Source organism: Acomys minous (genome assembly GCF_964271855.1).
Source record: "Acomys minous genome assembly, chromosome: 16".
Taxonomy (NCBI): Eukaryota; Metazoa; Chordata; class Mammalia; order Rodentia; family Muridae; genus Acomys; species Acomys minous.
The window spans coordinates 35,124,223-35,149,867 of record NC_140498.1 but is presented as its reverse complement, the minus strand read 5'-3'; the positions used below and the strand labels follow the sequence as shown (position 1 = coordinate 35,149,867).

Genomic DNA, 25,645 nt, shown 5'->3' with positions numbered 1-25,645 from the left:
CACAGCAACAGAGAGCCAACCGGAATGATGGAGCAGGGACGAAGGTGCCCGGAAGGGTTAAACTGTCAGGTAGAAGGGGAAGTGTTGGACACTTGAAGACATGTCATGTCCAGTTTGGATTGCACACACCAGCCTCTCACCATCTAAGGCAGCCAGGAAGGAAGTGTATTGACTGAGTGCACAGTCTTTTTATGAAGGCTTCTGTATGAAATAACGTCTCCTTCCCAGTTTCACTACCCTCATTTTACAAAGGAGGAAGCAGTGCGCGGAGTGATGGAATGATTTGCCCGAGATCAAACATCTGGTGAAGGGATGGTAGAGCTGGAATATGAACCCTGGGCCTCTGAGGATGTTGCTCTATTTGTAAAGCTTAACTTCTAAGCAGCATGCAGAATGCTAATCGCCCAGCCCACCCTCATCTGTCTGCTGGCAGAGCAGAGCGCAGACCCTGAGCAGAACCCAGGTTGCAGCCCCAGCCCCAGCACACAGTAGCAGTGGGTTTGTGGGCAAGCTGCTGACTTGTTCTGTGCCAATGTCCTCATCTATAGAATGAGGGAAATAGAATACACTCTCACAGTGGACCTGTAAGCAATGAGTGGATCGTTTAGATAGAACACCCAACTTACCGCAAAGCGTTCGCTACCATTGTGACTGTTGATGTCATTATTACCTTGACTGTTTCCATCCAACGCGGCTGTTTGACTTGATAGTACACAACTGAGTGATATTCGTTCATGGGCTTGTCCCCGGCTCCCACACAAATTGCATTCTGACCAAGATAAGATGGAGAGAAAATGCTATAACACTGCCATTATCTGAGGTCAGGCAGTTTTGGCCCCAAGGTCAAGGCTAATGTTGGGGTCAAAGAACAGCCTCGCCTTCCCTAACCGTTCTGCCAGGCTCCTATTCTGACAGCCCTTCTACATCACAGATTTCTACACTGTCATCCCCAACCTACAAGTGACAGCTGCTTAACTACCGACATTCTATTATGTCTCTTCTGAAATGCACTGGAGCCCGCCAGGCACTGACGCGGCTGCCTTATCGTAAATGGTAACCAGCCTTGGAGTTACTGCATGCTGCCAGTCTTGCTAATCCTATTTGTTGCCCAGAACTGAACTTCCATTTAACATTTACAAGTGGCAACCCCTCTCTGATGGAGTCCTAAAGCTAACACACTGCAGTGGGTAGGTGCTTGCTGGGCAGTGGGAGATGGCAGCAGCTTCAGAGAGACACAAGTGCCTGCTGTGAGGACAAGTGTAGAGGAGAGGCTGAGGGAGGAATGAGTCAGCGAAGGACACCAGGAGCACTCTCTGGGGCCACACCTAGGCTAGACTCTAGAGCAGTGGTTCTTAACCTGTGGGTCGCGACCCCTTTGGGAGGGGTGTCAAACAACCCTTTTTCATAGGGGTTGAATGTCAGATACCCTGCATGCCAGATATTTACATTATAATTCATAACAGTAGCAAAGTATAGTTATAAAACAGCAACAAAATAAGTTTATGGCCGCGGGTGGGTCACCACACTATGAGGAACCATATCAGATGGTCGCGTCATTAGGAAGGTAGAGAACCAATGCTCTAGAGGAATGGACATAATTTGTACTTTGTGGAAGAAAACGCTCAGGAGAGTTCACCGGTCATTTTGACAATGGGATTTGATGGCAGACGGATGGACAGACAGATAGGGAGACAGACAGATTGCTGCGTGCAAAGGAGGGACATGTAAGTGCAGCTGGGGACTCGAGAAAGCATCCTTGAAGGTGAAGACAGCCAGGCATCTTGGTGATTCTACGCTGGCTTTGAGTGGAAATATGGGCGGAGCATTCTGAGCAAAGGGAACACAGAACATGCATGTCCGTAGAGGATTTTTGAGTACACACACACAGACATACACATGTAGACACACACACAGACACAAACACACACACACACACACACACACAGACACACACACACACACACAGTCACCCTCAGTGCTTCAGAAAGGAGCTAAGTGACCAGCTCCGAACTCTCATTGTTTCCTTACCCCCCCCCCCTTACCCCCACTCTTCTCCGTCCTTTCTTTAAATCAGTTTGGGCCTCAGCACAATATCCAAGCCATGGTTACCCAGAAAGGGCCCAAATATGGTTTTCATGCCATACTTTTCCACCTCAAATCTCCAGACTGTCAGTTGAGTGCCCCCCTGGGGAATTTTCTCATGAGTGAGGGTAGGCCTCTCACCAGATTCCATGGGATGCCCCAATGGACCCATGGCCGTGGCCAGACTGAGTCACCAAAGCTGGCCACAGGTTGGTGCTCTGTGTGACCCCTGGGGACAGAGCTACACTGTGGGAAAGAAGACCTCCCACTGACACGGAATAGCTCCTCTGTGTGTCAAGGCACTGGCAAGAATTGAGCTCAGCATCTGCAGGGGTTTAAATAAGAATGGACCCCAGAATGCTAAGGCTGAGCTTGGTGGAACTGTTTGAGAAGAATTAGGTGTGGCCTTGTTGTAGGAGGTGTGTCACTGGGGGTGGTCACTGAGGTTTTCAAAGCCCATACCAGGCCAGTCTCTCTCTCTTTCTCTCTCTCTCTCTCTCTCTCTCTCTCTCTCTCTCTCTCTCTCTCTCTCTCCCTCTCTCTCTCTCTCTGTCTCTCTCTGTCTCTCCCTCCCTCCCTCCCTCCCTCCCCCTCTCCCTTTCCCTCTCCTCCCCTTTTCCTCTCTCTCTCTCTCTCTCTCTCTCTCTCTCCTCTCTCTCTCTGTCTCTCTCTGTCTCTCCCTCCCTCCCTCCCTCCCTCCCCCTCTCCCTTTCCCTCTCTTCCCCTTTCTCTCTCTCTCTCTCTCTCTCTCTCTCTCTCTCTCTCTCTCTCTCTCTCTCTGCTTCCTGCTTGTGGATCAGATGTAGGCTCTTAGCTTGCCAGTCTGCTGCCGTGCTCCCACCATGATATCAAGGACCCTAACCCTCTAGAAACATAAGCAAGCCCACAACTTAATGCTTTCTTCTCTAAGTTCCCTTCGTCATGGTGTCTCTTCCCAACAGCAACTAAGACAGCTTCTGAGTTGAATGCTGGTTCCTCTGACAAAATCCATTGAAAAAAATCCAGGACATAGAGCGCTCTCCAAATACCCTTTCTAAAGACCAGCTAGCCATGAGCTGGAAATGAAGGAAGGCACTGTTTACTACAGGCAGAAGCCTTGCAGAGCCTCCAGAAGCAATAAACTGAAACATGCTTCCTAAAGGCTTCCACCTTTTAGACCTTTTAGAGAGGACTTTGTGTCTAGCATCATGCCACCCAACTCAATTCAAATGTCATAACCACCTCCGATGACCTCTTCTGTTATGGTCGTTCCACGGCTGGGTAAACTGAGGCTCTGAGTAGCAAAGCTGGAGCAACACCCCAGGCCCATCAGCTCCTTGTGCAATGCCCCCTTTTTAACATCTGGCATGCCTTCACCTTCCAGCCTACAAAGATTTATACTGATGACATTTATGAGCTCACAGTTTCTATAGCCTCAGTGACTCTCACATAACCTATAAAATTATATATATATATATATATATATATATATATATTGAAATAGAAACTGCCTCATAGAAGACAACTGAATATCACAAGACTATCTTGATCACGAATCTTTATGTCCTAATGCGAGAGAAAAAGGTCTCCCTGCTATTCTGAGAATGGTGAAAACTGTCTTCATCTCACCCTCCATACCTCAGAGACCAAAATAAATATTGAAAGTGTCAAGGAAACACCCTAGGGAGGACTCACAAAGCCCACAGTCTTGCTAAAGGACTTCAACCAGGTAGGTTTCTATGCTCCAAGGGATGGTCCTGCACCTGCGCACACACCAGCAGCATCAGATGGACTCTGTGGTTAAGAACGTTAGGAGTACATGAAGTTTGGAGGCTGATATAATGTAGGAGGAACTCATGGGAGGTGCTACGCTAGATTTAATCAAACCACATTGTATTCATGTATGAGGATATATCAATGAATACATTTTTATGTTTTTAAATAAAAAAAAATACTATGACCAGGGACCAAGTCCGTTTTTAGGGATAATACATAGTGCATGTGTCTCAGCGAGGTTTATACTCTTTACATTGTCTAGTCTCATGGCCCTCAACTAATGCTACGTGTGTCCAGCTAGTGTCAACAACTTATGGGTATCAGGAAGCTTTGATGGAGACTTGATCTTGAAAAGTGATGTCTCATCGGGAGAACCCAGGGTCCTAACACATGCTCAGACCACTTCCTAGGTACCACGCACGCAGGCCTGACCATTCCATACCACACGATACCATACCATACCACACCATACCATACCACAGGTGTCAATGACTTTGAGAGAGAATGTGCTCTACACTGACGAGGCCACACCCTGGGGAAATGCCAATTAACACCCGCAGGTGGGATCAGGGCCGGCGCTCCCTTTGCCTTTCTAATGATAAAGACCAAAGTAATGGACACCTATTATGTAGACTGCCTCATCTGATGCTCACAGGGGTAAGGTGCCACCGCTGGCCCCATTTGGAGCTGGCTCTAGAGTCTTGGGTGCAGAGTGATCACAGAAACAGTCCAATGGTCCCTGTGCTAATGCAGGATGCGCTGGCCTTTGAGCCTGGCTGCCTGGTCCCACAAGTTGTGGTCTTAATCGTGTTGTCACCCTGCCCCTCACCTCTATCTGCTTGGCCTGGCAGCACCTCTGGAAACTAGTTCCAGACGGGTTGCCAGTTTCCCTCAGTTCCTTTCTTTAGTTTCATTTATCCATGGTCAGCCATCACTGCGTTCTGCTCTCCTGCTAGCTGGTACTGAGTGCGCACAGTTTATGACCCCCCCCCCCACCACCACAAGAAGAGGCTGTATTGCCTATCTTTAAGATGAAAAGGCCCTATCTAAGATCACAGGGAAAATAGGAAGAATACTACTATACTGGGCACTTGAACCCTGTATCCCTGACCCACCATCTCGTTAGCATTTCTGCTATAACCCCCGCCTAAGCAAGGACCTTGAGACCCCAAATGGGGCTGTAGTAAGCCTGACACACTGTCCACTGAGTCTGTTCTGCTGAAGATGCCGGGAGAGAAATTAACATCTTTCAGAGGTAACTATTCTCACAGGGACCCACTATACAGCTCAGGGGCATTTGAATGTGCTGCATGATACATAATTAGGCAGTGATATTCATTTCTATAAACAGGGAAAGAAAAGCCTCCCACAGGCTTCCTCGGTATTTTCAATAGTCAGTCAACCGAACTCCCCCATAACTTCACTCACTAATAAAACTGCAGGCTCTCAGCACGCCACATGCTTACCCTTCCTCCTTAGCTTCCCAGATGCCCACACTCTTGTCTGCAGTTCGTGTGTCGGTCACCCCACATCTGGCTTTAAAGAGTGGCAAAGGCAGACAGAGGTATGCATAAGACAAAAGGCAAGATGCCGGTTTGCCTGCTGACTGTCCCTTCTAATTTGTCCTTTGCCAAAACGGAAGGCAAATGATACCAATATCTTGGCAATGAGGCTGAGGTTTAAAAGACCTCTGGACAGGTAACTGGACAAAAATGGCTTCAAAGCAAGGGGCCACACGGTTTCCTTTCAGATTAAAACAAAACAAAACAAAAACAAAAACAAAAAACAAAACAAAACCTTCCATCTTCCCGAGTGTTCTTTTGAGACGAGTGTGTCTCACTTGTTTCATTTTTCAGAAACGTGTTAGTACCCAACAAAAGAGGAATGAGGCAGATGCTAGGGGTTTTTCCCTCAACAGATAACAATTAACTGTGGTGGTTTTAAGAACAAAAAGACAGTTGAAAATCCTTCTTTACATTTAAAATGGGTACTGAGTCTTCCCCGAGTTTTGCTGAAGCAGCTAGCAGCCTCAATGTGAAGGAAGCTGAAAATAAGCTGAAGAATCTTTTTACTGTACAGAGGCAGTGCTGAGGAGCCTGGGTCAACCCCCATCTCAGCCACTGTGAACCCCAGGACCTAAGGCTTGGTTTGCTCTGCAGGAGTTTCTGTCCTCTCTTTGTAAACTGGAGGTGATAATGAACACGCTGCGGGCTACCCAGTCTGACATAGGGACCCTTACCCTCAGGGTGCTCGTCAGGGTTAGGCAGAAGGTGACATTATCAGGCCTGAGCTCCAGGCCCTGGGGCTAGGACTGCTGGCTCATCCATCTACACACACCCCCTTATTTTGCTATCTGATTCCCTATAGGTGGCCTAGGAGGGATGTTTGCCCACACAATAACTTCTGCGGAGAGCTGCTCTCATTTTTATCTTCAGAGAGGAAGAATTCAGAAGCAAAACCTTCCCACACACTGGACACAACTGCTGTCAACCTTAAAGGAGACGTAAGCAAATAGATATAAACACACATGACAGAGACGGTACGGGACATATGCTGTGTAAATATAACCATGTGCTTTGCTTCTTGGATGCGTGCTGCTAACCCTCTGGAGACCAATTTGCGAATAAGACTTTCCACCCAGATTTCTGGCTGAGCGCTGGGGAGTTGGATTAAGTGCTGAGAATGTCTGCTTTGAAGACACCCTGAGCCTCCACACCAGCCCAGGGCTCTGTATTGATCTCTACCATGGATTTTGCTTGAATTAAACTAGCTTCAGTTTCAGCGAAAACATTGTAACTGCAAAAAGATAACCTATAAACAAGCGTGCACGCACGCACACACACACACACACACACACACACACACACACACGCATGCACAAGGATTGGGCAGGTATACATTGAAGAATTGCTTAGGTAACAAGACTCAACTGACACGCGGTCTGATTAGACCCTAGTGCTAAGCAAGCTACAGTGTTGATCATGTGTCTCAACGTCTTCCCCCACAGCTCTGATCCTTTAGAGAGCAGATATTTATGATCATCAGTCCCATCAGGAGCCTCCCCCCTCCACACCCGGGTCCTGTCACTCAGAGCACTGGAGCCCCTTACAGGTAGCACTTTGCCATCCTCTGTGCACACACACATAATCACTTCCACGTTCCGCTGCGTGGTCTTGTTGTACTTGTCAAAGTCACCTTGTAAGAGAGTGATGTAGATGTCGTTCCTGACATCTCCTGAGGATGAAGAGAGGACCAGAGTTAAAGTCAGACACTGGTTAACTACAGAGGTGGAGGGGAGGAAGAGGAGAAGATGGAAGGACCATTAATAAAACGAGAATCCAAGCAGCTTAGAAAGGGTGGGGTGTTTTTGTTTGTTGGTTTGTTTGTTCTGTTCTGTTCTGTTTTGTTTTTAAAACCTGCCAGGAGGGCTGGAGACATAAGTAGCAGGGGACACTAGAAAAACCAGCAGCAGAAAGAGAGAGAGTGGTCAAAATTGGCCATGTTTTCTCTGTTAAAATCACTGAATTTCCATCCTCTAGCGACACCTTCTGGGAAGCTGAAGGAAAGCACCAAGTGAAATGATCTTGGCCCTCAACCACAGGGCATAAGTAGGGTGGATGGATTCCCCATGTGTTGTTGAACCTATGCGTGAAGGGAAAGGAGCACAGGGTTTCCAGAAAGGAAAGTGCAAGGTGGGAATTGAGATCTCAGTAAAGCAGGTATAATTAAATCACAGCACAGGCCCCCCCCACCCTGAACCCCCATTTCAACTACAGGGAAGAAAAGGATGAGTCAGAGGGAGTGAATTGAGCTGAAGCCCAAGACTCAGGCTGAAGTCCAGAGGGATATTTCAAAACAGGGTCATTGCATGATCTCCCTTTTGAAAAGCCTCCACGCATGTCGTGAATGTGTTAATAGTGGCAGTTAGAGCTTCATGGGAAGACTTGAGGGGACTCCTAGCCACTGGATACCTTCTATGCCATTTGGACATGTTACGGTAAGCATTGGACATGTTACTGTAAGCATTGGTCCTTCAGAGCATACAATGTACACTCTTAAAAACTCAAGAGAGCGACAATACCCAACCCTACATGAATGTGATTGCTTTATGCACAGTAAAATAAGGATGTCATCCATTCTGAGCTACTGAGTGACGAAGCAAGTTTCAGAGCCCCCTGAAAACCTTATGAAAGACAGCTTGTGTCTGTAAAGTATAATTTGGAGGAAGGGAGTGTGTGTCTATGAATTTCCAGGTTTGTGCTTACTTTGAGAATACATAGAGGTTTCTGTATATGAAAAACTTGTCTGCAGTGCTTTGTTCAGGTAGAGAAATAAAGTAAATTGGGTCGACTCTTAGGAAAATAATGAATTATACAAGCTGGGCTCCTCACCCTTGATCAACTGTACCCCTGAGGAAGGTCACTGAAGTTGTGTCCCACCTGGCATGATGATCTCTGGGAAGCCCAGCTTCCGGGCCACCACAGTGGTCCTGTCCACTAAGTGTGGATAGTCTTTGCGGATCTGAGTGACGTCACCCACCAGCATCTTCATGGTCACCCAAAGGCCTGGAAGGGAGCACTTACCATGAACACTGTACTTCTGTATCTCTCTCCCTTCCTCCCTTCCTCCCTTCCTCCCTCCTTCCCTCCCTCTCCTCCCTCCTTCCTTCCCATCCTCCTCCTGTAAGAGAGACTAGTAAAATAACAGATAAATTCATAGATGCAACAACCCACTTCAGGGACTCTGGGCAACACATAGTTATAGCTGTGTCAGCCTCTGACAACTATCCTCATCTCTGAGCCCAGATCTTCTAAAGCAGAGAGGATTCGAGGCGTCTGCCTCACAGGACTTGGGTAAAAATGAAATCGTGTGTAACCCAAAGTGTCTGTCATACAGGAGATAGCTGCTCTTCTCCTCGTAAGCTGTGAAGGAGATGCCTGTCCTAGGCTTCTACATACGCTGCTGTAGACCTCGCACTCTCAGGATTCCCCCTGTACTTTCTAGCTCCAGGACTTGGCTCCAGTTACTGATGTATCAGAGGTTCCTGGGCTGCAGCACAAGTTCCTCGTACTTGTGCTCTGTGTGACAGCGACTCCATACCTTGCCCTCCACTGTCTCCTTTGGAAGCAATGACTTTGCCCAGAAGGCTGTGAAGAAAATCGTTCTCAGCTGAGACCCTAGGAAGGAAAAAGAGAGCACAAACGTTCATGTGCTGCCCAACAGGGTCTCCATATGGCATCCCACATTGCCACAGGGGGCTCCCCCAGAAACATTTAGGTGCAAAGCTCAAGAGGACACAGTTGCCCTCTTCACCAACAGCAAGGCTCTGGCTGGAGTTTGAGGCAACCCATGGATGCCACAAGCCGTAGGTATTCACAAGATAGAAAAGATCCCCAAGCCTTTGATGTGAGCAACCTCTCTTGAAGGTACAAGGACCTCAGTTGCTTCTATAAGACCTAAGCCCTCATTTAGACCAGAGTCGCTGGTGCCAGTCCCTGGAGATCTTTAGAGTGCTGGATCTTGCTATTGCTCTCAATGGGAAGTCATTTTCAAGCAAAAAAAGACAATTACTTTCTTTGTTGTCCCTGATTCTGATGTCTCACACACACACACACACACACACACACACACACACACACACACACACACACATCTTTCATGAAGAGGCTCCCAACAGGCTGCTCCTTCACAGCTCTGTGGCCCCTGCTGCACGTGTAATTAATGCCTTAAGCTTAGGTTGATTATCTGCTTAATTGCCCATCTAAAGCATAAGCAGGGTCACGTTGACCTTGTCCACCACTTCACCCCCATGCCTGGTGTTCTTCCACAGGGCTGCAGTAAAAGTCTCTGGATCGGTAACATGTCAGGGTGCTCTCTTGGGAGGCCCATCTACCCCCTGACTGAGGTCAGGAACCAGTTGACGCAAGGCTGCAGAGAGACGGGTGGGAAGCTTGGAGAAGCATAGGAAGGAATGACTTACGGGTGAAAGGGGATAAAGTGCTGCTTTTCCTCATCCGTCTCTGCTTTGCCCTTGATGATGTCAGTGATGTCCATAACTAGAAAGATGGAGAAAGTAAGAAAATATAGTTAAGCCAGGCAGGGATGAGGAGAAGGGCAGATTATAAGACAGGAGGGAAGGAAAAAAAAATCAGAGGGAGGGCCCCAGGGTGTAGGAGAAATGGGTAGAGGAGTGACAACAGAGTTGAGCAGTAAGGCTCTTGCTGGGTGTGTATGTTGAATCTCTTCAGTACACACAAAACCCCGTAAGATCCAAGCATCGAGGGAAATATCCTCGTTCCATGATCATGCCCACGGCAGATGCGCAGAACTGTTGAATCCTTGAGCCTTGCCACCTGACTTTGTAGCTGAGATGCAGGTGTACCAGGGATGTCTGGAAGGCCAGGAGACTTGTGATGGCAGAAGGAAAGGTCTCCCAAAAGGGATGAGTGGATAAGATAAGGGGCTTGGAAAGGGCCTGTGATCTCAAACCTGTATTTTACAATTTTCAAAAGATCGTATGTACATACACGGGTAGGAGTGGGCGCCAGAGGTCTGAAGGCATCTGGTGCCCTGGAGCTGGAGTCATAGGTGGTTGTGAACTGCTGGATGTTGATGCTGGGAACCGAAGTCGGGTCCTCTAGAAGAGCATCCAGCGCTCTTAACCACTGAGCCATCCCTCCAGCGCCCCAAAGAAGTTATATTTTAATGATAAGAAAAAGACTGGTATATCCAATTGGCATGTCACGGGTTTTTAAATTGTCTTTTGAGAAAAATATGCTTTAGTGGAAATAAAGTGGGTTAATTAAAAAGGAAAATATATTAGGTAAATAATAGTTCCTTCCACTAATAGCCAAATAGCACATAAACTACAAAAGTAGGGCAGGAATGATGAAGCTTCAGGCGCGCTCGCAGCTAGTACCTGGGAAAAGGTAGAGCTGTGTGGCTCCTGGTGTCACATAAGGACCCTGAAGTGCCCTCACTCTCTTAATGTCCCTTCTCATCTGGAACTCAGATGGACGGCCTGACTCACTCTGTATAACTGCATTTCCTATTCTGGATATTTTTTTTTTCAAAATGATTTGCTCCCCATAATTAGATCTGGACTGCACTGTTCTTCCTTTTTCACAAGTGCTAGGGAGCTGGGGCGCCAACTACCCAGACTGCACTGCGCACGCGCCTGGGTGCTCTGCGCCAGACCTTAGGACCACATTATTCGGTGAGCTTCTCATAAATCTGAACTTAAGTCACCAGTGACTTCACTTAGTCGCCACAAATGTAGTTATTAAGAGCAACTCGGCCCAGATTTTTTTACAGGGGTGGAGGTGTAGAAATAATCTTTAAAATCCAGCTGTATAAAATGTGTGCTCTAATAAAATATAACTGCGGAACATCAGTCATCACCTGCCACCCCAAAGGGCCTCCTCAGCCCCTGGGTGCACTTCTTGGTATTAGTATCCTTAAGATCCATCTTCCCAATTCGGACTATTTGGCAAATCAAGTAAATCTTGTCCCTGTTGAGGTCTTTGTTTCCAAGATCCTGTAAGGGCAGGAAAAAAAAAAAACCAGTTATGGTTGTGTATTTAATTAAAAAAAAAAACAAGTAAATAGGAACAACGTGATTCATTTCTAAGGAGTGTGTTTACCATTTTATTGTCATCATCGGTGTTAGGAAAGGTTAAAAATGAGGTCACCACACCCTTTGGTCAGATAAGGAAGGCAAGCCCTGAGGTCCTGAGTGACAGGACATAGAGCTTTCAGCCTGCATCATCTCATCTGATCCCTGACAGTTCTCATAAGTACTGTTAAGATGATGCTATTTTTGCCTCCCTACTTTCCCCTTACAGAAAAGCCTCCTCGGGATCATGACCTTGGCCCTTGGTGACTCTGGGCTAGAGATTAACAACTGAAGCAGGATCACAGATGCACGCCCCGAGCATCTCAGCATCCTACTGCAGTGTATTTCGGTGCCCCATCTTCATGGTGCTTCCTGCCAGCTAGGATGAGCTGGGGCAGAAGCAGCAAGACATGCTATTACGTTGGCTTTGACAGGGAACCCTTGGCCTGTCCTTGCCGGGGCATCTGAGTTCATTGTCACGTGAGCATATACACAGGGGACAAGCTACCAGATCGCATCAGAGCCAGGGCCCGGGCAGAGCAGCCAGCCCTGCCTCTCACTGTCTTCCTTCACAGAGGGCAAAGTCTCTGGAAATAAAACAAGGCCCTGACATGGCCCAAATCCCCCTACAAGGACACGCGCTGGTTAAAATTTCTTGTGCCCATTTGTCTAGGCAAACACTTTTCTCCATGTTCCCATGAACCTCCTCAGTCAGATGACTTCAGGGAATGAGGTTGTCTTCCATAACATCCGTGGGCCACGTTTAAGGCCTACAAAGGAAAACGTTTTCCTGAAAAAGGGGGAATTCTGCTCAAAACTGTCCTCTGTGCCTTCCTGATGGTTGATTAGAGCACATAGCTTCCAAGTTGTTCCTAAAATCCCTGAGTCATGAAGGGCTCTCCTTTCCCCAGCTGGTGGAGTAAACAAAGTTTCCTCCATCACTAGGGGCACCCTGATGGGCAGGGAGAAAGAGAAGGCTAGAGAGAATGCCTGCTGCATCTGCAGCCTGCCATGCTGTGGCAGATCTGCATTTAACCATTCCACTCCAGAACCACTAAGAACTCATCTTTGGAAGATGATCTTTTTTATTTATTTCTCATCCTCCCAATGACTTTAATAGCTCCCTGCTTCCTGCCCTATTACTGCTCATCTTTCTGAGGTGACATGAAAGGGACTAGTAGACAGCACAGCCATCTGTCCTCACCAGCTGACTCCTCACCATCCTCTCTGTTTTTACCCATGAAGATTGCTTTATTACTCGGGGATATAAAATACTCTCTTTAAACTCTGGGTCTCTCTTTCTAAACTCACCTCTACCTCAAATGCCTGCTTCTTATTCCTCCTAATCAAATCATTAAGACTTCTGTCCTTGGGCATTTATAATAAGCTCTATTCTTAACTCTCCCTTCCCATTAAGATGTTTATATATATAGTTTTTAAAAATATCTAGACTGGGGGCTGGAGAGATGGCTCAGAGGTTAAGAGCACTGGCTGCTTTTCCAAAGGTCTGGAGTTCAATTCCCAGCAACCACATGGTGTTTCACAAGCATCTGTGAGATCTGGTGCCCTCTTCTGGCTTGCAGGTGAACAGTCAGGCAAAACACTGTATACATAATAAATAAATAAATCTTTTTAAAAAAAGAAATATCTAGACTGGTATTATAAGGAGACATTCCAGATCCACTGAGGTCTTGACAATGGAAAGGTTTCCACCAATACAGAATTGCTGTGCCGAAGCCCTCAGAATATGGCTGAATTCAGAAATCAGCCTTCGGAGAGATAATGTGGTTAAAATAAGGTAATCAGAGCAGATTGATCCAATATGATATCTGTTTTCACAAGCAGAGAAGACTAGAAGTCATAGACACACATGCATGCACACATGTGCATATACACACACATGTGTTCACACACATGCACACAGCATACTTCAAATGAATGCATGTACACATACACGGCCATGAACAAGACACAGGAAAAAAAAAAAGGTGCAGTCTACAAACCAAAGAATGCCCTCAGACAAGCCAACCCTGCCAATACAGTCCTGCCAAATTACTAATCTCCAGAACTCTGAGAAAATAAATGTCTGTTAAGTCAGCCAATCTGTGAAGATTTGTTACATCAGCTCCAGCAGACTAATACACCCTCTTCCCCTCTTCCAACACTCAAAGAAAAGATGTCACTTGTCCTCAAAGAAAAATATAGTTCTTTAAGAACTGCTCAGGAGGACCCCTGGCCCTAGAGAGGCTGAATATTCTATATGGCACAGCAAACTACACACCTCACAGCTCAGGTACAGTTCTGGGTGTGTAAATGAGCAATCCTTCCCGAGAATGTAGGCTCCAGTCTATGACGGCCCCCAAGCCTAGTCCCTTCTGCTTTGCTCTTACAAAATTCTAACATTTGGGGGGAAGCAGAATAACAAATAGCCCTGTGCATTAGAATGCCTTCCATGTCCCACCCCTCTTTCCTGTAGCTTCAGACTGTGCTGAAGTGGAGGAGGCCTCACGACCCGATCCGTCTGTTCCTACTGCAGGCCAAAGAGGGTAAATTCTGGGGAAGCAGACGGAGGGGACAGCAGCAATCAGCCAGATCTATATGCCAGCTTCTCGGGCCCAAGGAGCTGCAGTCCTGCCCTCAAAGAGGAGACCAGAGAAGCAAACGTCCAGAGGAGAGAGACAGGGAGAAGGCCAACTAGTGCCTTAGCTGCCAAGTCACATCTCATGTCCATCTTAAGCACATATCAGTTTGACACCCATTTGAAAGTAGCATGCAGTCGTACAACACTATGTCACCCCAAATTACCTCCTCTATTTGGATTGCTTTCTGGCATTGTTACTGTGCACTTACTATTTATTTATTAATTTTATATTAATTGATTGATTTTTTAAAAATCTGCTTTCCTGCAGTCTGAAGCTGCAAGAAAAAGGGCTGGGAAGTGAAAGGCATGCTAATGTGCCTGGCTGTTATACAGGTGATATTTATTTTAAATTTTATTGTTCTGCTTAGACACACCTAACCCTAATCCTAACCCTAACCCTATCTCTCTCTCTCTCACACACACACACACACACACACACACACACACACACACACACTAGAATTTTGTAAGACTAAAGTGTAAGTTTTTAAATAAAATCAATAGAAATAATAAATTTTATATTAATTATAGCAATCTATTATTATTTCACGTCCCCCACTAGTGGACCTGAAAGCAGAGGCCTTGTCAGCTTGTTCGCCGCTGTATCCTAGCAGCAGGCACAGAGCTTACGTGTGGCTCTTGAATCCACACAAAACACAAGAACACCGTGACCTTTCATGTTCCCAAATGAAGATGTCGATCGTCTCAACATAGGGAAGCACCCGTCTGTCCGACCACTCCACTGAAGGTCTCAAGGTCACTTGCTCTGCCAAGCGGTGTGGCACGGTGAAGTCCATGGACCCAGGATCCCATTCTCCCGTGCCCTTTCCTTTATGCTCGTATCATGGATTGGTCCTCTGCACAACGAAGCGCTGATTGATTCCCTGTCCTCCCCCTTCTCATGAAACATCTGTCTCTTTGTTTAACCAGGAAGCTCTGTGGGACTCTCCTATTTATCAAACAAATAAATAGGCTCCTCCTTCTAACTAGTAGATAGATAAACAAGACTGAAGCACATTAGTATATGCCAAGAAAACTCTGTCTAAGCAATTAGGACCTATGATCCCATCCCATGCCTCTGGCCTGTTTTTTTTTTTTCAGGAAATAACAAACAAAATAAATCAACTATACCCCAATCTAATCACAGTGTAACATAAGACACTGCACTTAATGGGCTGTAACAGGAAAATTATTGTAGAGCAAGGTAGGTTAATCTAGCATGTCGGTCACTTCTGGATCCAACTCATCAGTTTGGTCAGTGCCAAAAACCCATCCCTGCTCCTCCTCCATAATTCCCGTCTCTAATGCAAGCAATGGACCACAAAACCACACAGTCTTCTCCCCAAAGGAGCTCGCAGACAATGCCAGTATCCTTAGTGAAGAAAGGACACGAGAGAGGTCCCTGCTGAAAACTACAACCCTGACCTCACTGTGTTCGTTGCATCCCCTACTCAGAGCTAAAGGGTCAAGTTCATGATCCAAAATAACACATACAAACAACAATTGATTTTAGCCTTCTACATACAAGGCATGCTGGTAAGTACTGGTATCTGGAAGAATGGTCCTCAAGGCCTACAGCTTAATTATATTCAGAATGTCCAATTGACTAAGGCAGCCAATGTTCTAGAAAGGTCCTATTTTTTTTTCCTGATGTATTTTAGAAGCATATTCAGAAAGGTCTGAACCAAAGAAAGAAAATTAAATTTATGTGAATTGACTAGAAAAATCCAAATAGTGTCTTCTATGACTGGGTCGCCTAGCTTTTGTTGTTCGGAGAGGAAGACTTGCCTACACAGCGCTGTGTTGTCCGTGTGCTCAGCACTGAGGAAGATACAGGGAGGGGAAAGCGCAAAGGAGATGATCCATATTCCCAAGAGCATCCTCAGGACACACAATGCCTCCATGAGCAACGCATCCCTATATGAAGCCCAGAACACAGCTTCGCACAGAGCCAGAACATTGGGCGTGGAGATTGCAATGAACAGAGAGCGCACACTCACCGTGAAGACCACCTTCAGGTTATTGAGCATCTCAATCTCCTTTGGAAATCCTTTGCTGCCCCATCGCACCAGATAATTCTCACTGCGGGAGGAAGAGTAGCAGCTTGTTACAGGTGGGGCGTCCATGTGAAGATCTACATGAGCATTAGCTGTGTTCTTACCGCCATAGTGGCTACCGGACACGGGGCCGTGTTTGAGAAAGATATGTTCCTCCCTCTCCGAGAGACAAGCTGTGTTGGGAGACAGACATTGAGTGGGGAGGAGAATTGCACACATATGTGTATCCACGCACACCTTCCCTCCCCAGCTGCTAGGGACCCTTCTGGCACGGCTGCCTAATATTCCTGCCGAGCAGCTGCACATTCTGTAGAGGTTACTGAGAAAGTCGGAGATGAGAAAGGAAAGGATTTTAGCAGGCTCTGCAGAACGCCAAGAGCACTTCTCCCTTGCCAGCCTGCTCTCCTTCTGAGACTGAGTCAGGATTTGGATTTTTGAAGTTATCCCTTGGGGGTGCGACTGTTTCTACTAATAGAATGCCTTACCGTGATGGACTGTACAGTTTTTATTTTTGATACAATTTAAATAAACTCTTCTAATGCTACTTGACAACTACATAATAGTGATATGCAAGTGGGCTGCGAAGGAAACATCAAGATGTTGTAGGAATGCACACTAACGAGTCCTGCCCTAGCCTGGCTGGTCAGAGACACCTTTGCTAAGGAGAAACCATGTAACCAAGTTGAGCATGGGTTGGGAAGGGTTTTGGGTGAGGAAAGATGTATGCAAAGGTCGTGAGAGGATGCTAAGAAAGAGCTTTAAGAGTTAAATGGTAAGAGAGAGAATGTAAAACAGGAGGCCCAGGGCAAATGGGCTGTGGGGGCCATTTGGGGACTTGGACTCTATCTTAAAACTACTGGAAGGGAGCCAGAGAGATGGCTCAGGGCTTACAAGCACTTGCTGCTCTTGCAAAGGACCCAGGTTTGGCTCTCAGCACCCATGTGGGGCAGTTCACAATGTCCTGTGTCTCCAAATCCAGGGTATCTGACACCCTCATCTGGACTCTGCCGGTGTCTTCACAAACATGGTGTGCATACTAATAGGCACACACATACACATAAAATAAAATAAATGTCTAAAAAATGCTAAAATAGTAGAAACACAATGAAGATTTATATGAGGGGGTGGTGACAACCCATCACTCAGATATCCCCTAACACTAAGTAAGGTACCATCATTCACCAACCACCTGACCTCTATATACATGCTGTGTGGCGAGGACTAGCTGGTGCACCCAGGCCAGGAAGACTGAGAGGTCCAGCACTGATGTAATGTTGAAGCATACTACACTTTGGTGAATTGAGTCATTAGGTATTCTGTGCCGTACAGAAGCATATAGTTGGTGCCAAATGATGCCCATCAACTTGAATTAAAAATATAAAATAATAATATAACCACATCCATTCTAGTAGGCAGCATAAACTAATTCACCAAGGGAAAGAGAACTGCCTTCCTTAGAGTCAGTCTCTCTCCTCTCCTCTTCTCTCCCCTCCCCTCCCCTCCCCTCCCCTCCCCTCCCCTCCTCTCCTCTCCTCTTCTTGTCTCTGTCTCTTCTCTGTCTCTGTCTCTGTCTCTGTCTCTGTCTCTGTCTCTGTCTCTGTCTCTGTCTCTGTCTCTGTCTCTCTCTCTCTCTCTCTCTCTCTCTCTCTCTCTCTCTCTCTCTCTCTCTCTCTCTCCTTACCCCATCCCTGCCCTCAAAAATGATATTTGCTTCTCTGGAGTTTTGTTGTCAGGCTATTGGTTTTGATTTGCTTTTTTGAAAGGCATTAGGAATTGAAGCCAAGGTCTTGTGCATTCTAGGTAAGTGCTTGACTATTGAGCTATACCCTCAGCATTATTATTGTTGTTGGTAATTTTGAGTCAGGTCTTGCTAAGTTTCCAAGGGTGGCCTTGAACTCACAATCCTCTTGACTCAGTCTCCAGAATAGCTGAGATAGCAAGCCTGCTCCACCCAGTCAGACTCACTCACAAGGTTTAATGAGAGTAGCAGGGACAAAGCTAAATCTGGATGTGGAACCAGAGCACACGGAGCCTTCAACTGACTGATAATTAAAGCACAATCAAATTAACTATATAATTTTTTTTTCATTTTTTGTAAAAGCTAAAATTTTCAGTGAGATTGATAGCAAACTTACTGTCAATAAGACACTTGCTGTTGATAGCAAGAAGGGTCTATCAAAAACTTTTAAAAATGATTTCCCTTGGTTATTTATGGATTGCTCTTACTGAAGTGCCTGGGTTCTGTCCAGTACTTTTTTATCACATGTAGCAATCCTCTTTCTGACCAGCCTGCTCCACCTAAACAGCAAGCACTAGCAATTTCCTTCTGAGAGAAATGTAATCATAAATAAGAAAAGCAATTTAGAGGGCTGAGCAGCTCCCATCCATCCTGCGCAAGAAGACCTGATGGTAGAATCTGAAGACTTGAGCCATCAGCACGGCTAAGGAGAAGTGGGGATGGTCCCATCCTCTTGGACTCCTTGGGACATAAGCTCAGTACTATCCTCATGTCTGTGCTGCTGCATTTGTGTCCTTCAAAAACGTATTTTCCATTTCCAAGCTGGATTTCTTCGGGGGACCCTGGGAACCTGGCCACAAATGGCCCTGATGTGGAAAGATCAGGTGCATATAAGTTGTCACCAGTCCACACCTGAGCCCTGACAGAGGATGCCTTAACATCTGGCTGGGACAGTAGGGTTATGGTGGCTAGAGTGGGCAGGAGTGCAGAGGGTCTCACTTTGAGAGAAAGAGCATCTAAGCAGAGGCAGACTGAGAAGAGGACTGTGCCAGGCTTGTCTGCCCCTTCCCTGCCTCTCTTCTGAGCTTGGTTTTCTCCTATTTGGTACTTTCAGGATATTGGTGTTTTTTGCCCCTCTGCTCCTCTCCCTAAGCTTCGTCCTGTGTCCCTGGCACTCACAGAGGTGCCACTCACACACTTCCCATCAAGCATACCCACCACGGTGGTACCTCAGAGAGCAAAGTAGCCATCTTGATGATCACCTCCCTCCACAAAGCTGGCTGAGGCCATTCATCACTGAGCTAGGCCAGGGCTCCTAAAAGTGCTGTCAAGACCTTTTTCACAGGTGCCTGTCCTGCAGTTTTCAGGAGATAGCAAGGAGCCTATGACACATGGGCCACATGGCCTAAAGGAGCAGGAACTAGCATCTTTCCTGTATCTAGCAAGTGTGATCGGATAGCTAGTTCTTATATGATATCCACCAAGGCTGATCCAAGTGTATGATAGGGACTTGCTTGTTGGATAAAATCTAGTTTTCCACAATAATGGTGCTGAAAATCTGGTGGCAGTCATACAAGATATGTGATACAACTGATACCTGGGTGGCAAAATTAAATGGAAAATAGCTTGTCGTTGAAGTCAAGCGGACCTGGGGGCATAAGCTTCAGCTCTGTCGTTTATAAACATGTGTGACTTTGAGCACGTTTTCTGACCTTTCCCGAGTTTCAACTTTTCACCTAAATTATCACACTAGGATCAAATGAGAGAGAGAGAGTACAGACTTCTACACAGTCTCCCTAGCCTTCCTGCCGTGGTCCATCACCTCCTGGTGAACCACCATTGCCTAATGCACCACTATCGATGAGGTGATGCTCATGACTTCATCTAAACCCTCTAACAGTGAACTAGGAAGATGTCATCATAACCTAGCTCCGTTCTAATGCATCAAACAGGGAACAAGTGCTCCAAAAGTCCCATTGCATAGGGACAGATGAGGATTATTTGAGAGCAAGGATTGTCCAAGCCACACACGATCTGGAGGCTGGAGGTTGGCAATATCTTCCCAAAGACATTTCCCTTCCTCGAGCTGAGACATCCAGGAGTCCCCTCACTTCCTCCATTCCCAAGAGCAATCAATGAAAAGGAGCCATGATGATATAGCCTCTTGGCATTCTGGGCCCATATTTACGTGTGCTTTTTCTCGTTAAAGCCTGAAAGTAATGGCCAGAGAGGCTGATGCTCACGGTTTTCAAACAGGAGACTTGGGGGTAAGAATGTTTAACAAGCTAGCTAGGGTTAAGAAAAATCAAACAATGGAACAAGGATGTGAGCTCTAATGGAGGACTGAGATTTTTCCGTGTTCATTTCTCAGTTCCTATTTTAACAACAGGTATTTTTATTCTACTCATTGCTATTTGCCTGAATCTTGTAATTTTTGGTAACCAGAACACATTATCATAACCATAAATCCACTGAGAAAGCAAATCTAGTGGCAAATAACATTTCCATCCAACCCCCACACCCTCCAAAGGAGCTCTTCCCACACTTTCATTGAGGCTCAACTTCTTTTCCAGTGAACTTCCAACTCCAGCTTTCCACAGGCACAGAAGGCATGACAGCTGAACGCACTGACCTTATGACCATTTGCTTGTTGGGGTCATAGAGAGACATAAAGAGCTCAGCATCCTCCCCGATTCTGCACACAAAGTTTCTCACAAAGACGTAGAGGCTGTGGGTGGGGGATGAAGAAATTCGAGAATACATCCCATAATCTGGCTGGTCTTTTGACTGCAGGGTAGAAAGGAGAAGGGAAGATTTAACAAGTTTTCTTAGTACCATTTAAAACAACAGAAAAGCTCTCTGGGGTACAAGGAGCCCCTCTACTGTAGGCCCGAATACTTGAGCATTCTCCCACTTCTACCACCACAAGTGTCTGCAGTCTGAGGGGTTTCACTTTGACTCTGCTTGCTTTGTTCTTCATATCCTGGAAGATGTTGCCATTGACCCATAATTCCCCACAAAGTTAGTGGCATATAAAGCACAAGCTATAAAGAAAAATCTTCCTGTAAGTGTTCATGTTTTTTTTAGTCAGTTTCATGTCAACTTGACACAAGCTAGAATCATTTGGAAAGAAGGACTCTCAATTGAGGAAATGTCTTCAGTAAGATTGACCTATAGGCAAGTCTGGTAAGGATTTTCTTTTCACCCAAATTATCACACTAGGATCAAATGAGAGAGAGAGTACAGACTTCTACACAGTCTCCCTAGCCTTCCTGCCGTGGTCCATCACCTCCTGGTGAACCACCGTTGCCTAATGCACCACTATCGATGAGGTGATGCTCATGACTTCGTCTAAACCCTCTAACTCAGAGAAGAAGACATAGCCCACTGAGGGCAGTAGCACCCCTGGGCAGGTTATATGAGTTGAACAAGAAAACAGGCTGAGCAAGCTATGAGGAGCAAGCCAGTACGCAGCATTCCTCCATGGTTCCAGCTTCTGTTTCTGCCTTAAGTTTCAGCCTTGACTCCCTTCATGACAGGGTGTATCCCATGAATTGTAAAATGAAATTAACCTTTTCCTCAAGTTGCTTTTGGCCATGGTGCTTTATCACAGCAATAAAAATCCCAAAGACAATGCTCTTAGCAGAATTACGCCAGTTGTGCACTGGAAACTACCCAAACACCCTACAACCAGCCAGTAATATAGAGTATCAGTGTGACCAGTGATAAACCCATGAGCGTTAGGTCAGCAATATACTGGCTCCGCACTGAAAAGAACCAAAATGCTCACTAATATGCATACTAACGTGAACTCCCAAAACAATATGCTAAGTCAAAAAAATGCAAAAATAACACTGGATGTTCTACTTAGAAGCTCTAAAAGAGGAAGAAGTAACAACAGAATACAAATTAGGGGTTTCTGGGGCTTAGGGATAAGGAAGGCGCATGAAGTATATGAGGTGCATTGTCTATATAATTGTTGTGTAGGATATCCGTCACCATGTATGACCAGCATCCACCTAAGTGAATCTGAGAGACAGCAATTTTTACTACATGAAAGCAATACCACCATAAGTCTGAAAATATAGTTGATTTCCAATAATGCACAGCAATTAACCAGACCCAAAGTCCATATAAACATCTTAATAAACTGTTCGGTTACAGCAGCCATTCTGAAGCCATGGAACTTCACATTATGTTGTACACTTTCACCAGCAAATCTAACTGTTATGCAGCTATCCATAAATAATTGATTTTATTTGTAAGTATTTTTAAAATGAAGTTTTAAATAATAATAAAAAATACACAGCAGCAAAGGTGACCATTCTAAAATAAAAATCAGGCTTACTCTTTCTTGAAGTCTTTTGCTGGCTTGCCATCCTACTTGGACTGATATCTGACACTTCCTACAAATCCCCTAGGCTGCTCTAGAGCCAGATTCTGCTGCCTAGTTCTGCAAATCAGTCCACTCCACACAGCTTACCATGGCCGAACCACACTGGGCTTCTTTAGAAGTAGATCTTCCCCCAGGGACTCTGCATTTGCTGTTCCCTCTGGAACACCAGGCACCAGAGCCCCACCCCCACCTCCCAGTACTGGTGGTGTCTACGGTACACTCTTCCTCCTCCAAAAGACCTTTTCTGCCCAAGCCTTGTACAGCGGCCCCTGATTCCCAGTGCCTACCTTATTACCTTTTATCGACAGCTGCAACTGATTTTTAATTATTCAGTTTATATCTTGGTTACCTTTTTCCTCTTCTCCCATCTAGAATCTAAAAGCTCCAAGAGATTGGGGAAGCTTGCCTGGCATTTAAGTGCCTGTGAGATACATGCTGAGTGACTCAGAGATCCAAGTACAAAAACATAATGAAGCCTGCATTGTTACTGACCATTTCAGGTTGTGGGACAGATGGCCCCTTGCATAACACAGTGCAGCTCACCAGCTTCTTGTTCTAAGCTTATGATGTGCTAAATGCCAGCTTTGCTTGGCCAAGGCCTACTGAACAAAGCTCACCATTTCTTCTTTGATGCGCTCTGTGATTTTATCAGTCGCCTCCTCGTGAGCATGGAACAAGCTGATGACGCTGGTGTTATCCGGGTCCAGGATGTTCCCGTCTTCGTCTCTGACAATGAGATCGAGCTCAAGGATTCTGTAAGGCAAGAGCTGGAGGTGACTCTGGAGAGGCCTTTAGGGTGGCTTCTGTAGCAGAAAGTTGACTAAAAGAGGGCTGATGAGAAAGGTTTTTGGGGGGGTTTTGGGGGGTGGTTTTGTTTTGTTTTGTTTTTGTTTTTCAAGCCAGGGTTTCTCTGTGGAGCCTTGTCTATCCTGGACTAGCTTTGTAGACCAGGCTAGCCTTGAACTCACATCGATCCCCCTACCTCTGCCTCCCAAGTGCTAGGATTAAAGGTGTGCACCAAGAAAGGTTTCTACTAAAAAAGAAATGGTTAAATAATCTGATCGATAATGGGAAACTAGGTAGCAGAGTCCAATTGTACCATGTGGGGGCTGCTGAGATGGCTCGGTCAGGAAAATGCTCCCTTTCCAAGCAAGGGGACCTTAGCTAGATTCTTTGGACCCACATAACAAAAGCAGGCATGGTGGCATGGTGGCATGGTGGCAGATGCTTGAATTGCTTTGCTGGCAGATTCCTACAGCTCACCAGCTGGCCAGCCTAGCCAACTTGGTGAGTGCCAGGCCCATGAGAGACCCTGTGTAAAACAAGCCATCACCAGTGGATAGAGCCTGAAGAATAACACTGCAGGTCCTCCCCTATGTCTCCATCTGCACAGGCATGTGCACCTACACACATGAAAATGTGCACCTACAGAGATAGTATGCAGTTTGGGCATGTTTAACAAAATATCTCCATAAACAAAAAAGAATGTGGAAAATCATATATTTTATGTGAAATAGATCACAACATAGAATGCAGAGTAACAGACCTAGCCACATGTGTTACCTGGTTGCATGCATAAGAGTAGCCATAAACCAAGCTCTAGATGCAAAAAAGGACAAAGCCATAGGCATGAGTTACCCATGAGAAAGGCAGAGGACCTGAGGCTGGAAGACATGGAGTAGTCAAAGACATGCGCAGTGTCTCAGTTTGATTAATGTTTCAACACACACACACACACACACACACACAGAGAGAGAGAGAGAGAGAGAGAGAGAGAGAGAGAGAGAGAGAGAGAGAGAGAGAGAGAGAGATTCATATATTATTCAATAAACATGTGAAATGGTTGTTGGGGCAAAACTATCTGAGACATATTGATTGCTACCCACTGCTTGCTCTTCGGCTGCTTGGCTTCCCAGGCCATCGGCTTTCGTTTCTTTGGTATTGATCTGTGTCAACAGCACTTGTTGTTCTGCCTGTCATCAGAGTTACCAGCAGCACTCACCAAGCCCTGACACAAGCATCAACTATCTTGCGGCTGGTCATACACACACTCAGCACTACCCCCAGCAGCCCTGAGGAGCAGGTTCCGCTAGCATTCCTCTTTTACAAATTTAAAAGAGACTAAGAAGGTGGGGAAGCTGGTAATTTTCTCAAAATCACAGTATTAACAGAAGTTAGCATGGCACCCCTACTTGTACTCTACTGTAAACTTTTGTGCTCTTAGGAGCAGTGCATAGGATGGGCTGGGAGGAAGGGCAGGATGGCAGGTTATAGCTTGAAGCTCCTCATGTGCTTGATGCTGATTAGAATTCCAATCATATATGCTTGGAAGAAAGGTGAGAAGAGCTGGAGGCTTAGAGGAGGCCAAAGGTGGTCTTGCTGGGTCCCAGTACAAAGTACCAGTCATTAGAAGGGACCCCAAGGGCAAATGAAGGACACTGCATCTTCACTCTTATTTAAGAAGCAGACTTAGGAACATGGCCAAGGATCACTCGTTTGTCGACATTCATTAGGAAATTAACTCTCAGCTAGATATGACTCACACCATTGCAGGGCCATGCTGCCCAGAGAGTGATGCCAAGAGGGGAATAAATGCTCTCAGCTGATGCTGAGCAGAGGCTCGCGTGACCTCGGAAAAGATGGAGCAGAGCCGATACATAATTTAGCTGCAAGATCTCTCCAGCTCTTCCCCCTCAAGACTGATCAAAGTGGGTTCAGTTCTGAAATGGATGAATAAAACATCCTCCCAGGTCTAGCTGTCTTGGGAGTCTGAGGAGTCGTTTGAGGATTCCTCATTGCTTGGATATGGAGGAGCTTGCCCACCGTCATTCTCTCTTGGAACCTGGGAGCCGGAGAGGCTGTCTTTCAAGTGGGTACCACAACACCGAGCCAGCACTATTCATTCAGGGGAGTGAAACGTTTTGATGTGTTCTCCTCAGGAGGGATCCCCAGTGCTCTTCTCTGTTCAAGAAAGTGATACTACAAATCTGAGAAGGGGTAAAGCAGGGGACTCCACACCCCATAAATATTTTTTTAAAAGGAAGAGAATAAAGGCAAGCAGAACTAGATTTTGCCGAGCTCGCTATTACACTCCGAACAAATCCATCGTTTTCTGCGAGGCAGTCATGTTTCTTCTAGCACCTGTCTGCATTCACCATCTATCTCCTGATTGTCACTACGGGTTTCTCTTAACCACTTGTGTTAATCATACTTTTTAGTTGCTGTGGACAAATGCTTTAGGGAAGCCGCTTGAAGAGAGGAAAGAATGGCTTCGCCTCAACAGTTCAGAGGTGTCAGCCCATCACGCTGAGAGACAATGGTGGAGCAGCGCAGTTCACATCATGGTGGTCATGAAGGGGAG

At 46.1% G+C, this 25,645-nt stretch overlaps 1 protein-coding gene across 1 annotated transcript in view; it reads right to left on the bottom strand.

The window, feature by feature from the left end:
* DOCK2 (dedicator of cytokinesis 2) overlaps positions 1–25,645 on the bottom strand; it is a 406,436-nt gene that overhangs the window by 330,986 nt on the left and 49,805 nt on the right. The window contains exons 7-15 of the mRNA XM_084762887.1: positions 22,902–23,037; positions 20,521–20,675; positions 16,094–16,175; positions 11,239–11,374; positions 9,818–9,893; positions 8,938–9,014; positions 8,277–8,402; positions 6,947–7,071; positions 671–769 (exon numbers count right to left, since the gene is read on the bottom strand). Of these exons, the coding sequence (XP_084619013.1) occupies positions 671–769; positions 6,947–7,071; positions 8,277–8,402; positions 8,938–9,014; positions 9,818–9,893; positions 11,239–11,374; positions 16,094–16,175; positions 20,521–20,675; positions 22,902–23,037 (1,012 nt within the window). The remainder of the gene's footprint in view (positions 1–670; positions 770–6,946; positions 7,072–8,276; positions 8,403–8,937; positions 9,015–9,817; positions 9,894–11,238; positions 11,375–16,093; positions 16,176–20,520; positions 20,676–22,901; positions 23,038–25,645) is intronic.